The sequence below is a fragment of the Gymnodraco acuticeps genome, unplaced genomic scaffold (genome assembly GCF_902827175.1).
Source record: "Gymnodraco acuticeps unplaced genomic scaffold, fGymAcu1.1, whole genome shotgun sequence".
In the NCBI taxonomy this organism is placed as follows: domain Eukaryota; kingdom Metazoa; phylum Chordata; class Actinopteri; order Perciformes; family Bathydraconidae; genus Gymnodraco; species Gymnodraco acuticeps.
The window spans coordinates 1,662,237-1,676,340 of NW_022990459.1; the positions used below are offsets into that span (position 1 = coordinate 1,662,237).

The following is a 14,104-nucleotide window of genomic DNA, read 5'->3' on the forward strand; positions in this document are numbered from 1 at the left end:
AGCGATGTCACATTTCAGTTGTACATTTTAAATGAACATAATTGTGTTTGAAATGTTGAATTATAACCTGTTATGGTAGTCCCGACTCCCGACGTCCCCCTCATATTAACAGGCTAATTCACGTGGCTCTACTTTAAAATGACAAAATACTGCACGTTTTGACCTGTTTTGATAGCCTAGTATTTGTTTTTTTTGTATTTACTACAAGTATGACAAGCTAATAATACATTGTTTAATGATTAATAGTTGTATAATATGTGTGCACATACACTTAGAAGACATATTGTTGGTGTATAAACGGAAAAACAGAAAACCCGACCCCCTACACAGCCAGCTGGCTTGTTAACAGTAAAAGAACCCGGATGAGCACATGAAGTCAGGCATGATGAGCGGGTCACGCGTCTGTGTGCTTGTGTCAGTGTGTGTAATCGTAGAGCTGTATTTGTAGCTGACGCACACGAATAACTTAAACCGTTGATTTTGTAGACTCAATTTGCCCTTCTAGTAGACAGAAATCTGTAAACATCTCTAAAATAGTTATAGCATTCTGTATGTTCAGATTTTGGCTGCCAACTACAAATCACAGCCTATTTGAACTTTAGAAACGATTTCCTCACCACAGCTTGCTTAGAAGTGCTTTTTGAATTCAAATGCATGTTATGTTATTCAGGAATAGTCTTTTCAAGATTCTGTGTATCTTAATGTTGTCTTAATGCTCTAAATAAAACACAATCTCTTACTCAATATATTGTAATTTTGAAAGACATGAAATGCAGTGTTTGGACAGTACCTTGTTTATGTCACTGAGTGGCAGTATAGTATCACGCCACTAACCCCTCCCTCTATGTTAGATGATAACTTAATGTAGGCCTACTACATCCATACATGATAAGAGTTATTTTCCTTTTGTCTTTTACATTTCATGAGCCAACATTTCCACGGAATAATATGGTGTTAAACATGTTGTATAATGATGTACAATAATACAATATGAGTCAAAGTTTCTCACAGTCACTTCACAAAAATATACAAAATAATGAACATAGAACAAGCAAAAGGCTTAATGAATGAAAGACTACACACTTCACTCGCAGGAACATCTACCAAAACACAGTGTGAAATTATAAAATTGAAATGTAACCGAGCAGCATGACTAAAGAATTGAGTGAATAGGATACACTCATTCTGCTGGCAAAATACTAGCAATCTATCATCTTGCTGGGAAAATCATGATCTTTTTTTGCTGTTACCAGGCAACCAAGGCTTAATACGTCGTGAGGACAAGCTTTGGAGGACCACGGTGCATGTAGAGGAGCAGCTGCCCACCTACACCACTCTCACCTGGGTTAGTCAGCAAGATATGCTGCATTGCATCAAGAGCTTTGGCACACTGCTGGAGATTAACTCAGTTTCTGTCACACACTGGAAAACAAGACGTGTTAATGACGACATTCAGTTATAAACTCTGTATATGTATAGATGGAGTATTATGCAACATGCATTTTATCCTTTAATAAATAATTAATTAATTTCTACTTTAAAAAGTATTGGTTTTTCTTATCACTGGTTTTCTTCTCATTACCTATCCCAATCTCCCTTATCTTGACAGGTAAATAAAGTCATATTCACACAATACAAATCTTCTGTTCTTATCTGGAAAAAGTTGTATCCACTAAAATTCAGAGGCCCAAAGTATTTCCATGTCCAGTATTAATAAAGTATCTGCTCTAAAACACATTATGCAGTGTGGAAATGCGTTATTATAATTTGCAAGCCAACCCACTAGCACGATTTGTTTTTACACTTCTCTCTGTCAATCACCAGAGTGGGCGTTGCATCATTTCTGAAAACTCCAATGTAATGAGTTGCTTTTTTTCAGTGCTGGCATGGGTACTGCCCTGGTACTGCCATGTCATGCAAAGAAGATCTGAAAGGGCCAATGGCATGGCAGGCAGTGTGGACAGATGGTTGGTCCAGCTCAGACGTACAAGGAGAAGCCCCGGCAGAACGCATGAATCATCGTTCCACCAACTGTTCCCCTCAGCATGTCTTCAGAATCCAACATCATGATAAAGTGATGCTAAACCTTGACGCAGGACTGTATCAGTAGATGTTGGACATGTGCTCTGGACAGTAAAATATTTATGATCTAGCATTAAAGGTTATGGTGTTCCTCAAGAATATGCTGCAGTCCCTTTCACTTCTTACTTCATCACTAGTTGTGGACAGCATGCCAACAAAGCTTTTCACTGCAGGACAGAGGTGTGTGTTTTATCTTTGTGTGATTCAGGAAAAACGACACTTTCCACAGCAATGTCAAGAGTTTTGAGATTGAGCATCCTGCACACTGCTCTTGCTCAGCCTCACAATGTATTGATCATATTCTGCTATGTTCTTTTCTCAAGACACAAGAGCAACCTGCATCTCAGATAGTTGGACGAATAACTCTTTTGAACGAAATCCAGAATGTAAAAACATATTTGATTTCAAAAGGACATTATTTGTATTTTTAGCTGAGCATAATGGAAAAAGATAAAGACTTCAACGTATCATTTAAAATGATAGGCACATGTTTGTTTTTCATTTAATCTATTTCTACTTTAATTGAGGAAATAAACTGCATATTCAGCAGGTTTTGCAAACTAATACACACCCAACCAATACACACTAATACCCAACATTGCTGCTATGATAAGAATCAGGATCTAGCTGAAGGAGAGTAATGCAAATGACCTTTGACCTCTAAAAAATAAGTTATTTTATCAAAACATGCACCATTTATGTTTGTGTCCCTTCCAATCCATTTATGCTCTTTCACAATGTGACATTTTTTCCTGTGGTAATATTAAATGAAAAAGGTTGGACATGTTTTTTCCTCTCTCCTGCTGTTACTTGTCATCGCTGCCCATTTCCCTCGGAATATCAAGAGAGCATCCACATTTCCCCCATGTGTCTTCTCAGTGGGAAACCTCCTCTCATCCTGACACTGCCTCCATCACTTCACTGCAGATACACGGCAACAAATATCAGATTGGTTGGCAAAGCAACTGCATTTCTGATTCTGCAGTTCAGCCTCAGCAGCACCAGGTAGCCTCTGCTCAAAGGTATACAGCAGGTAGATGTCAGTCAAAGCTGATGGAGGTGCGGATTGGCTTGTTTCTGCCCGCGGGGCTGCAGGCTCCTCCTCCCTTCCAGAGTCCTGAGCTTGTTGCAGACAGTGTGCGCTCTCAGGTTACGCGTGTGAAGTTGTGGACTGGAGGATATCGAAGACACGCAGCCACTTAGAGTAGGAGGAAAGCAGAGGCTCTATTCTGACGTTTCACTCTTTGAATCTGGGGAATACAACCACGCAGCGGCTGGGAAACAGCAAGAAAACGACTTTGTGGCATTTAACTGGGAGACCAAGCATACCCAACAGTATGCGGTGCAGTTATGGCAGGCAATGGTAAGACAGTCGTGAGGACGCTGGAGGATTTAACGCTTGATTCTGGTTATGGTGGAGCCGCGGACTCGGTCAGGTCGTCCAGCGTGTCGCTGTGCTGCTCCGACACGCATCAGTCCATCGTGCATGGGGGTAACGGCTGGCATCTGACAGAGTCCATGCACAGCAGACAGAACAGTTTGGAGACAGTCAACACCGTCCTGGCGGAGGACACGGACATACTGGAGTGCTCGGGTCAGTGCGCCAAGCTGCCCGAGCTGGAGGACGTGCCATGGAGCCTTGGCGAGGTGGAGGGCGCACTGAGGAAAGACGAGGAGCTGATGGTGGGCGACCCTCCACCCGAGGTGCTGGCGCGGCTCTCCGCTCTCATCAGCAGCGCTCTGGTGAGGGTGGCTCGGGAGGCGCAGCGGCTCAGCCTGCGCTACGCCAAATGCACCAAGCACGAGATCCAGAGCGCCATCAAGGTGGTCCTCTCATGGACCATCTCAGTGAACTGCATCACGGCGGCCCTCAGTGCCCTGTCCCTCTACAACATGAGCACCGGGGACAAGTTCAGCCGCGGGAAGTCGGCGCGCTGCGGGATGGTGTTCTCGGTGGGCAAGTTCTTCAGGTGGATGGTGGATAGCCGGGTGGCGCTCAGAATCCACGAACACGCTGCCATATACCTCACCGCCTGCATGGAGAGTCTGTTCAGAGAGGTGTTCAGCCGCGTGCTGCGCAGCGCGCTCGTGGAGAGGGACAACGGCGTGCCCAAGTTTACGCTGGAGTCTCTGGAGCAAGCCATCAACAACGACTCTGAGATCTGGGGGCTGCTGCAGCCATATCAGCACCTCATCTGTGGGAAGAACTCAAGTGGTAAGCTCAGGGCCAACCAGGGGTTATTTGTTTAAACATTTGATTGAATGTGATTTGGTCCTCTTGTGTCACCTCTGCCCAGTACCGGCCAATGTGGCAATATACACCATAATCTAACTTAACTTTACCCCTGAAACAACTCACACCTTATTCAGAGGGAATTCCTACTAGACATATCTCGGAACAAGTGACTGCACAAATGGCGACAACTAACTGAGTGATGATCTGCTGGAATGTGATTGGACAATATTTTGTCACTTTTGTGCTCCAAGCCTATCTACATCACTACACTTGTAAAATCCTCCATCATGTAAGCCAAACCATATTCACTTTTCCCAGTTCCATTTTATTCTGATGAATGTCTATGTGTTTTGACAAGAAACATCTATAAACAAGTTGCTGCATCGTTAAACCAAAAAAATGGTGACTCAGCTGGAAGTGATGAGTCTTGACAGGAGAAAACTGTATTTTCTATCACAAGAACACACTCATAAACCTCTATGCTAAGTGGTATTCATATCTTTTGAGGAGAGTATGGTTTCAAATAGCATTTTTGATTGATTTTTAAGAGTATGTGATTGTGAGAATATTCTTCACAGTGCATGCACATGATAATCTGCTCAGTTGGAAAGTATATGACTGCAAACAGTGTAATTATGCTATAGGGAATAACTACTGCTTATCTAGCACGTGTAATTCACATCCAAACAAAAGAACTTGACAGTCTCTTGAATATTTATTACCCCCAGTTTAGACCTCCAGGCCCACCTCTGAAACAGGAGCTGCCTATCTTGGTTATCAAAGCCCTGGGGCAAGAATAGGTATTTATGGTTAAAAAAGATCAAACAGGCTCAAACTTCTATTTACTTTGAAGCTGTTGTGCTCTCAGACTTTCATTTAAGACGGCAATGTTAATGATTGTTTTGCCTTGCGTGTGTAGCTGATATGTGCATCGGGATTTAGTAGAAACAGGCTTTGTGTTTATATTGTTTGCTGGCCTCGTTGGTTATGCATGCTATACTGTCTCACTCCAGAAGGTGTAAGCTGTCAGTGTGGGCTGGCCCTCTTATCCAAAGCCCTCAACGAGTTGGCTGGAACTATAAAGCAGAAGGGACTTGAAATGTTATTCTTCCAGTGAGAGCCAAGCAATATTGACCAAAGAATCATATTGCAGCTCTTTTGCTAATTGTTGAAGCACCATTGTTTTTTTACTTTCAGCAACATAATAGAGGTGGTAAACAAAGATCCTCAGGGGATTTTGTACATGTGGAATAAGTCTTCTGGATGAGCTGTGCATCTCTAACAGCAGCAGAAAAGATTGTTACAGTGGCAGTCAGAAGAAAAATGTATCTGAAACAGCACCAGGTTCCCCAGGGATATTACGTGATTTGAGATTCAATGTCAATGGATGCGGCTTTTGCTCACACAACAAGTTATTTTATATAATCCAGAGTCTTCCATTTCTGTCATGCAGAACTCATAGACCAATAATCCCCAGCCTAATGCACCAACATGGCAATAGGAGTCAAGCAGTGAGTCAATGCCTCAAGCAGAAATGGCAAACATTAGGACGGTTCAAGCTCTTATTTTAATATTTGCTGTATTACATCATAACCAACTGAAAACCTTTGATATTGTGTCTGTTACAAAAAAAGGTCAAACTAATGAAGTCAACGCAATAAAGCAACATGTAAAGCAAGGTTTCTTGTGAATTTGTAGATTACACTTGAGTTTGATCAGATTTTCCGAGTACGTCTATTTGTTTTTCATTTTTTAAAAACATTTTTATGCATTAGGATGATTGATTTAATCATGCTACAATTCCATGGAAAAAGGATGGATTATAATATTGCATTTCTTGCACAGCCCTAGATTAATCAATAATGGAAATCATTAGTTTCAGCACTAAAGAAATATACCTTTCATTATCAATTAACCTGCTAGTTATTTTCTTAATAAATCCATTGATCTCAAAAAATGAATCTTGGTGATAGACAGAATGCTGATCACAGTTTTACTTCTAAATTGGATGTCAGACATTTCTTCTCAAAATCCCCTCATCCATCCTCTTTAAGAAATCCCGTGACTCTGATATTTGGCCTCGGTGCAGATGCTGCTCACGACTGTTGCTTTGTCTTGAAATTGCAGCAGAGAAATGGGGACTCCTCTGTCTGCAGACAGGATGCAGAGCCCAGCGTGCACCCCCCCACTCCCACCCGGTGTGATGGTGCAGAGGAGGCTACAATTCACACTCAAACAAAACTGCATGATGTCATTCTGTGACAGCTAGGAAGGCAAAGCATTGTTTTTTTATGGTGACTTTCCATTTGATATCCAACATTTTAATAAGCTGGATTTGTCACTGTTGGGTTCATGACCAAACTTAGAGAAGAATAACCCATTGAAATGTCATCTTTGAAAATGAAAAATTGGGTCTGAGTATTCACTCAAATGTCTGTTGGTTCTGATATTCTCTGTTTCCAGCCTTTTCAAACAAAGCTGACTGAGACCATGAGATTACTGTATGTTTAGTAACAGAGAGCATAGTCACACTACTTGCCTTAATTTCCCTTGGTTAACAACAGCAGTGCAGCACATAATGAACTTCCACACGTCTCTCTGCTCTCCCACATACCGTAGGTTCGTTACAGCCTATTTGCTGACTGATTAGAAGAGCTAAATGTAGGATTTTCTTCACTTCCTATGTTTCCTTTGCTGCTGCTGTCTTAACCGCATTATGTTACTTTTATAACATTTGTGTGCAGATTCAAGTCGTGCTTTGATTTGTGTGATGGCTGAGTTTTCGATGAGTTAATACAAATCTAACAGGGGCGCTGTGGCCTCTTAATTTCAGCGTGCGCCCTCATACCAAAATGCCAATTTTCCCTGTAAGATCTTAAAGTGACACCAGAAAACAATATTTCTGTCTGTCAAATAGTGTATAATTACTCAAAAAATATGAACATCGTGTCAAAAAGACCGTCAGGCGGCAGAGACGACTTTGTTTTTACTGAGCTCCGACGCCACGTTGTTGTTTACATCTACGGCGCTATCGTGTTCTCGCGAGAATGTACATGTTGTATACACAAGATCAGCGCCCTCATACTATATTTGTATATAACATATCTTTTGGTCTGATTTATGTATCCAAATGCTTTTGAGATTTAAGGCACAAAATGCCAGTGTTGCAACTAGTTTTTTGTGTTTAACCGCAAACTAGTGACATCTTGATTCATCACAAATTAACTCCTCTGGACATGCCACTGTCCTATTTCCTAGCAATGACGTAGGTCAACTCTCAAGAAAAGCAGCAGTTTGATAATGTTTGTTTACTGTACTGCCACATCCTGACTTCATTCTGTATTTAAAAGCTGATATGATGTAATGCTACACTGACAAAAGCAACAATACGCATGCATGGTACAAAGCAGTTTGTCTAGTTGTGAGATATCGGTCAAAATATTTTGTGTCAAATTGTTGCCTCCTGACTTATATTTCTCTGCAGGGATTCTGACTCTTTCTTCCCAGTCATGTTAACCCACCGATGATAAGTGACGACAGAGACAACAGCCTGGTCATCATCTTCCAAACCTACGGGGGCAGCGTTTAAATGTGGGATCCCGAATGACTTGATTGTTTCTGATTATCATTTGCTGTGACCTTCCCCATAGAGCTTACCCAAGCTCCGCAGGACAGATGACACAACATAATGGAATTGCGTAGCCTGCTAGTCAGTCTATTAAATAAGCAGTGGGGTTTCTGCTCTCCCTCCTTCTCCCTCCACTCTGTCTTTCACACCATCTTTTATTGTGTTTCCTGCTGGAGGGCGGCCTGCATGTTTGCATATTTATTTTCCACTGTGGTTTTTAATAAGCTCAACTCATATCCGCACGATCCTGGCAAAGCCGTTTGTTGTCCATTCTGTTATTATTTTCCTCCTGTCCTTCCCCTCCTTTGGGGTGGACTGGCAGATGAGCTGACAGATTGCCGTCATTCTGTTGGAGATGCGAGTGCCCGGGCAGGCGAGCTAGTTGTGATGGATTGTTATGTCATGGTAATTTCATAAGACCAAAGACTGCAGCACCCACCCCGCTGCACTTCCAGCCATGATCAGTGTTTACGAAGTTATGTGAGGTTGTTTTCGGGGCTTAGATTTATTTCATGAGCTGCCACCAATACTACATTTGCTTGGAAATATTGAGTTCCACTTGATATGCTTCGCTGTGATTCCACTGGTCGGGACTCCACCAACACCTATAACTCTGCTCCGGGCAAGTGGGGCTGGGACAGTGGCGTAACTATTGACGGTGCAGCCGGTGCAACGCACCGGGGCCCCGAGCCGGCAAGGGGCCCATTCAAAACAAAAAGAAAAAAAGTTTTTTATTTTTTTTAATATTCTTTAAAAAAAAAAAAATGTGGGGGCCCCAATGGCATTGACCGGTTCACGCAGTCTTCAAAGTAATCAAGCAACCTAAATTAATTTGTAATTTGTCTGTCCAATGACCCTGCTCCCTTTCATGTCATGTGATACCTTGCGTGACGAGCGAACCGTTTAATCAACCTGTACTGTACTGTAGCATTATAAAAAATGTAATAGCTTGCATCTATAATGTACAGCAAACCAAAGCACAAGAGCAGCGCTCAAAAGAGAAAGGACAAGAGAGAACAAGGAGATGTAACAGCTAAACTGACAAAATTAGACCGTCATACATCGTCCTCGAAATCGAGCGCTAACGTTAGCAATGTTGACGTGCAGCGGCAGCCGGAGCCGGAGGCTAACGATAGCTCACCAACATCATTGCTATCTAGCTCCATAAGTCCATAAGGTTGCACAGCCACGGCCACGTATACAGCTTGTATCCGTGGCCGTGGCTGTGCAACCTTCTTCTCCAGCCAGCCAGGAGGAGAGGCTGGATTTGGCTGTGCCAGGTGGTGGTCCAACAGTTCCCCCAAGGGCCCCACCCGATAGGGGACTCTATGTCGCTATTGAGACCTCCGACGCCAAGATCAAAAGCTATCGGTATATAGCTATATAGCAATCGGTCTATGTAGGCCTACCGGCCCATTCCCCAGAGACAAACATCAAGGAAACAGGTGTAATCCTCTTCTTAGTTCGCTGTGCCGTTGTCAGGCTGTGGTGGTCTGAGGCCAGGGCAGGCTGGTGTTGATTGCCTATACATGTGGCGCTTCTGAGTGGTTTTGTATGTCCGTGTGTGTGTGAGCGCATCAGGGTGCGCTTATGTTTGGGGCGATGGGGGGGGGGGGGGGCCCCAAAACAATATTTGCACCGGGGCCAATCACAACCTTGTTACGCCACTGGGCTGGGATGTTGTGGTTTCATTACTTCCATGTCATTGGAGCGTGGATCTACTTCCATTTTCAGAAAGTAGGTGAAAGCACTGGGTCAGGATGAGATAATGAGAATAGTGTGAGAGCAGTGAATGCTCAATATTGTGAGGGAGTAGAGAGCGTGAGGAGAAACCAGGCTGGAGTGTCAGCTGGTGGAGGTGGTTGGCGCAAGTCCCTCAGAGATATAATTATCCAGCTCTCTTTAATCAACGCCTGTGCTTATCTGCTAGTCATTAAGATTAGGAATTAGCAGCGGGAAAAACAAGGGAGCTGCAGAGAACAAAGATGGTAATTCCTTTCAGTCATTTTTAATACCCTTTCTTGTGCAGGTCCATGTTCGTATGTTTGATCAGATCCGCCTGTGAGGTCCAGATGAAATGTCTTTCAGGAAAACAGACCGTGAATATCATTATTGAATAGTGCCACAAAGAATCTTGATACGTCACTCATTTCGACACCCTCAACAATAGATGCCTGCATGGTTAATCATAAAAACAGCATGCAACACAAGACAGCATGCTTGTGAATGCAAGTCAGCTTTTGCAATGTTGGCTGATACACCACATCTGGCTGTGTATCTAATCCAAAAAGGTCAAGTGTCATTATGAATTATATCACGACCTACGTATACAGGACTTTAAACTAAATTTGTACAACTAGAGCATTTTACACATACAAATGTCTAAAGCCTTAAACTGGCTTCCAAATTAATACAAGCAGCACAAGAACACGTAATTTATTTAAACAAATGTGACAACTTAAAACTCATTGAAATGAAACAATAACAAGAAGCTACATTACACTATTTAAAACCACAAAGCATATAACATTAAAACACAACATAGTGTGAAGCTGGTATGTCCATGATAAACTGCTATCATCAGATCTTTCAGCCTGGTAATTTATTGGAGGGGCTCGAACTAATTTAATTAATTAATTTAATTCAAACTAATTTAAATGTGCTGTTCATCTGCCTTTGACAAACTATGTGACTGAAATTCCAATTGTTATCAATTACTGTCTGTGAAATTATGAACATATTAGAAGGAAAATGTGACAAATAAACCTTAATGTGCAAATTAATTCATGAAAAAAGTATAATTCATTCAAATTATTCGTGAAATACTAATGGACATTTTAGACGATTATAAACATGCACAGATGTTATTAACAAAAACACAAAAAAGTATTTTCAACTATCTAAAAATGCCCTCTAATGATTGTTCGTTTGTCCACTCGAGTCATTATTAATAAAGTTGGACAATGATGACTTACAATGACAATGACTTAGTCTACCTAAATTCAGTCAACTGGCTTGCACACTAGCATGAACATGGACATCAAGGAAACAGTTTGTATGTGAAGAAACGCAGAGTCAGTTCGAAGACAAGGTGTTGAGGCAACTACATTAATTAATTAATTGTAGCGCCGAAAAAGTGTACTGTACCTGGCGAGCTAACACATTAGCGGCTAACGTTAGCATCCACGGTTCATCAAGGATACCTGCTGCCTTCAGCTGGCAGTTTAAATGGTGAGTAAACAGCAGCAAACTAACAATGCTAACTGCTGGCATTTTGTGTCGGTTTTGCTGCAATGTGCTTATTAATTTGCATACATTAGGTACCGTTTTTTGCTTCTCATGTGTTGGTTTAGCATCACAAAAGACAGAGCTAGGTAATTCCCTCAAACTGACTTCATGTTGTATTTGCTCCACTGAGACTATAAGATGATTGAAACATAATATTGCTAGCTGTAATATTCTAATACACAAGGACATTTTTGAAGGATGTCATTTCAAATAGCAACATCCCTGCAAAGAAAATTAAGACAGTAGTAAAAAAGACAAAACAAAAAATTGTAAGTAAAGTATGCCACAAGATGTGACAACATTAAGACGTCTGTTTGTCATTAAATGTTTGTGTTTATGCGTGCTGGGTACGGGATTGGGTAGCATTTAGCCATGTTTTCATCTCGAATATAAAGTCCATAAAGCTGCTGTTCTACCAAATAACTTGTTACTGAGCTAAATGTTTTTTGCTCTAATAGATAAGGCTGTAAGACTGTGTTGTATGTATCCCATCATTTTGTATCCCACCCTCTGTTGGCCATAGTCCTCCTATTATCTGAGCGCAGTGGTATGAACTCATCTAATGGGGGAAGAGACAGCAGTGCATTAGGTGCACACATGCTGCTGTTTTGTGTGTTTGAGTGTTTGTGTCCTCTGCTCCATCCTTTTCTCTCTGTTTATTATTCAACTCTCTAATCATGGCTATGTTGAGAGACATGCTGGCACTGATGTGTGCAATCAGCTCCATTTGTTGACCTTTGACCCTGTGGTTTGGGTGTGACGTTGCTACAACAGGTGGCAGATCGGTATTGGAATTGGCTGTGTTGGATGGAGTTCATCCTCTTACACTCAGGAGAAAATCAATGGAAACAAGTCTGCAATGTGAAGATGAACTAATTGTACAGTCCCAAGTTAACACTTACATCCAAGTGATGCCACGGTGGGATTAGATAACACATCCTGAAAGTCTGGAGGATCGCTTGGCTTCTTTGATGTCGACAAACTTGTGACAGCGGCTGTCAGAACATACTGTGGTATTTGATATTATCTGTCTGCAGCACCCACACGTAATTCAACTTTTATTCTTTCATGAAGCAACATCAGTTGTGATGCTATTTCTTCTAAGAAAGGACTTTTGCAGGTTAGTGTTGCAGCATGTCCATGCAGAAAGTTAGGTTTCAGTTTTGACTTCAGATCACAGAGGCCTTTTTTTTGGCAAGTGATTTACAACTAAATGAATTGAAGTAATAACAAACTTTAGAAAGATTTGTTTTCTTTATTTGCTTTAATGGTTCAGTTAAACCAAATGACAAATGCATACTTTCTGCTTGGAATCAGGACTCGTATAAATGGATGTCATTTCAAGAAATAATCATATTTATTGCAGCCGAGAAACTACATGCATATTGAACAATTTTGCACCTACTTGAGTTATGCCAAATGCATTTACCGCAAAGGTTTAACACCATACTGCACTAGTGATGTGATTCAAAATCAAAAGTGAGACTTTATTTTAGCTGCTGTCTCACGCAGTTTGCAGACCTGTGAGGTTTACATTAGGCAGTTTGCATGTGCAATGAAAACCACAGTATGTCTTTTAGCTTTACTGTTGTTTCCCTCCTTGCTAGGTGTCTCAGATTTCCGTTATCACACCGTACACTCAGGCCTGTGGTTGTTCTCTGAAACCTATCACGCTGCATTCTGATCACACCTTTAGCACAAACAATGTTTAGGCTTTCGTGACTCTTTTGAAAACAATCCTGGTTATGATATTTATTGTACAAATATATAACTGCTGGACTTGAGCATTCACTGGAATCCTTTACAATCAGCAACTAATATATTTGAAACACAGCTGTGACGAAATCTATTGACCGGTTTTGAAACTCAGACGTTATTATATGAGTCAAGCTATTGAACGGTTGTGAAATGTTTTATTTAGGGATGTCATTCTTGGACAGGGAATGTGGATGCTGGTCTAAAAAAATATCACATCCTGTGACACTCATTTATTGTGTAAGTGATTGTTTTTTGGCTTTGTGGGACTTTTCTAGATTGCTTTCTGAAGTGTTCAGTCAGGCGGTGGCACTTCTAACTCTTTGTGTTGCTCATGTGGTTACTTTGTTGTCATGGTGTCCAAGAGGGAATTTCTATTGTGGGTCAAGAATAAATCAGCCGAACAAAAGCTTAAAGTGGGCATTAATCAAAAGATTTGGTTAGAAGAAAAATCAAATCTGACTTCTGACTGATTGCCCACTTGAGTGTAATGGTTCATTACATTAATTGTCAGAGAACAATAAAGCAATTTAAGCTGCATTCAGATCAATTCAACAATACATTCATGTTTGTTTTTGTAACTCATGAACATTCAGCCCTTGTGATTTTGAATTATGCAGTGGGGCAGATGACTTACATTGTTCCAGATCATGTGAGTTGTTTTTAAAGTCAGCAGGCATCAATCTGAACTCCCTAGTGCTTATTATCAACACACTTATTATCAAAAATACCTGGAGTTTAAAAGGTTTGTGTGGAAAAATACATTCAAATCTCAAATAATCTATATGTTTCTTACTCTTCCCTTTATTCCCATGCGTTGACTGAGTTCTCTGCTATCACTATGCGTTGAAATGAGTGAAAGGGACAGATGCTTATCTCTCCACTGACTTATTATCTCACATTTCCCTTGAAGGTGAACGGACATTTGACAGTTCCTGTGTCTAAATTTCTCTTGTGAGGAAATAAAATCTAGGTTGGAAATGTGGCTACTTGGAGCATAAATGCAATCCCAATCAGTAAAAAGCTCACGTTAGGCTTTAAACAGACTCCATGACGGTCACATGACTTCATGTCACTACCACTAAACTTAAGGAGGCTAATGAACGGCATGATTA

The 14,104-nt window shown here is 41.2% G+C and overlaps 1 protein-coding gene across 3 annotated transcripts in view; it reads left to right on the plus strand.

Annotated features, from left to right (window-relative positions):
• The first annotated feature begins 2,970 nt into the window (after positions 1 to 2,970).
• LOC117552442 (ankyrin repeat and BTB/POZ domain-containing protein BTBD11-A) overlaps positions 2,971 to 14,104 on the plus strand; it is a 178,104-nt gene continuing 166,970 nt past the window's right edge. Inside the window, exon 1 of one of the 3 annotated variants that reach the window (XM_034225853.1) lies at positions 2,971 to 4,297. In XM_034225853.1, the coding sequence (XP_034081744.1) occupies positions 3,433 to 4,297 (865 nt within the window). In that variant the 5' untranslated portion in view covers positions 2,971 to 3,432. The remainder of the gene's footprint in view (positions 4,298 to 14,104) is intronic. The other 2 variants (XM_034225851.1, XM_034225852.1) reach the window with 2 other exon arrangements.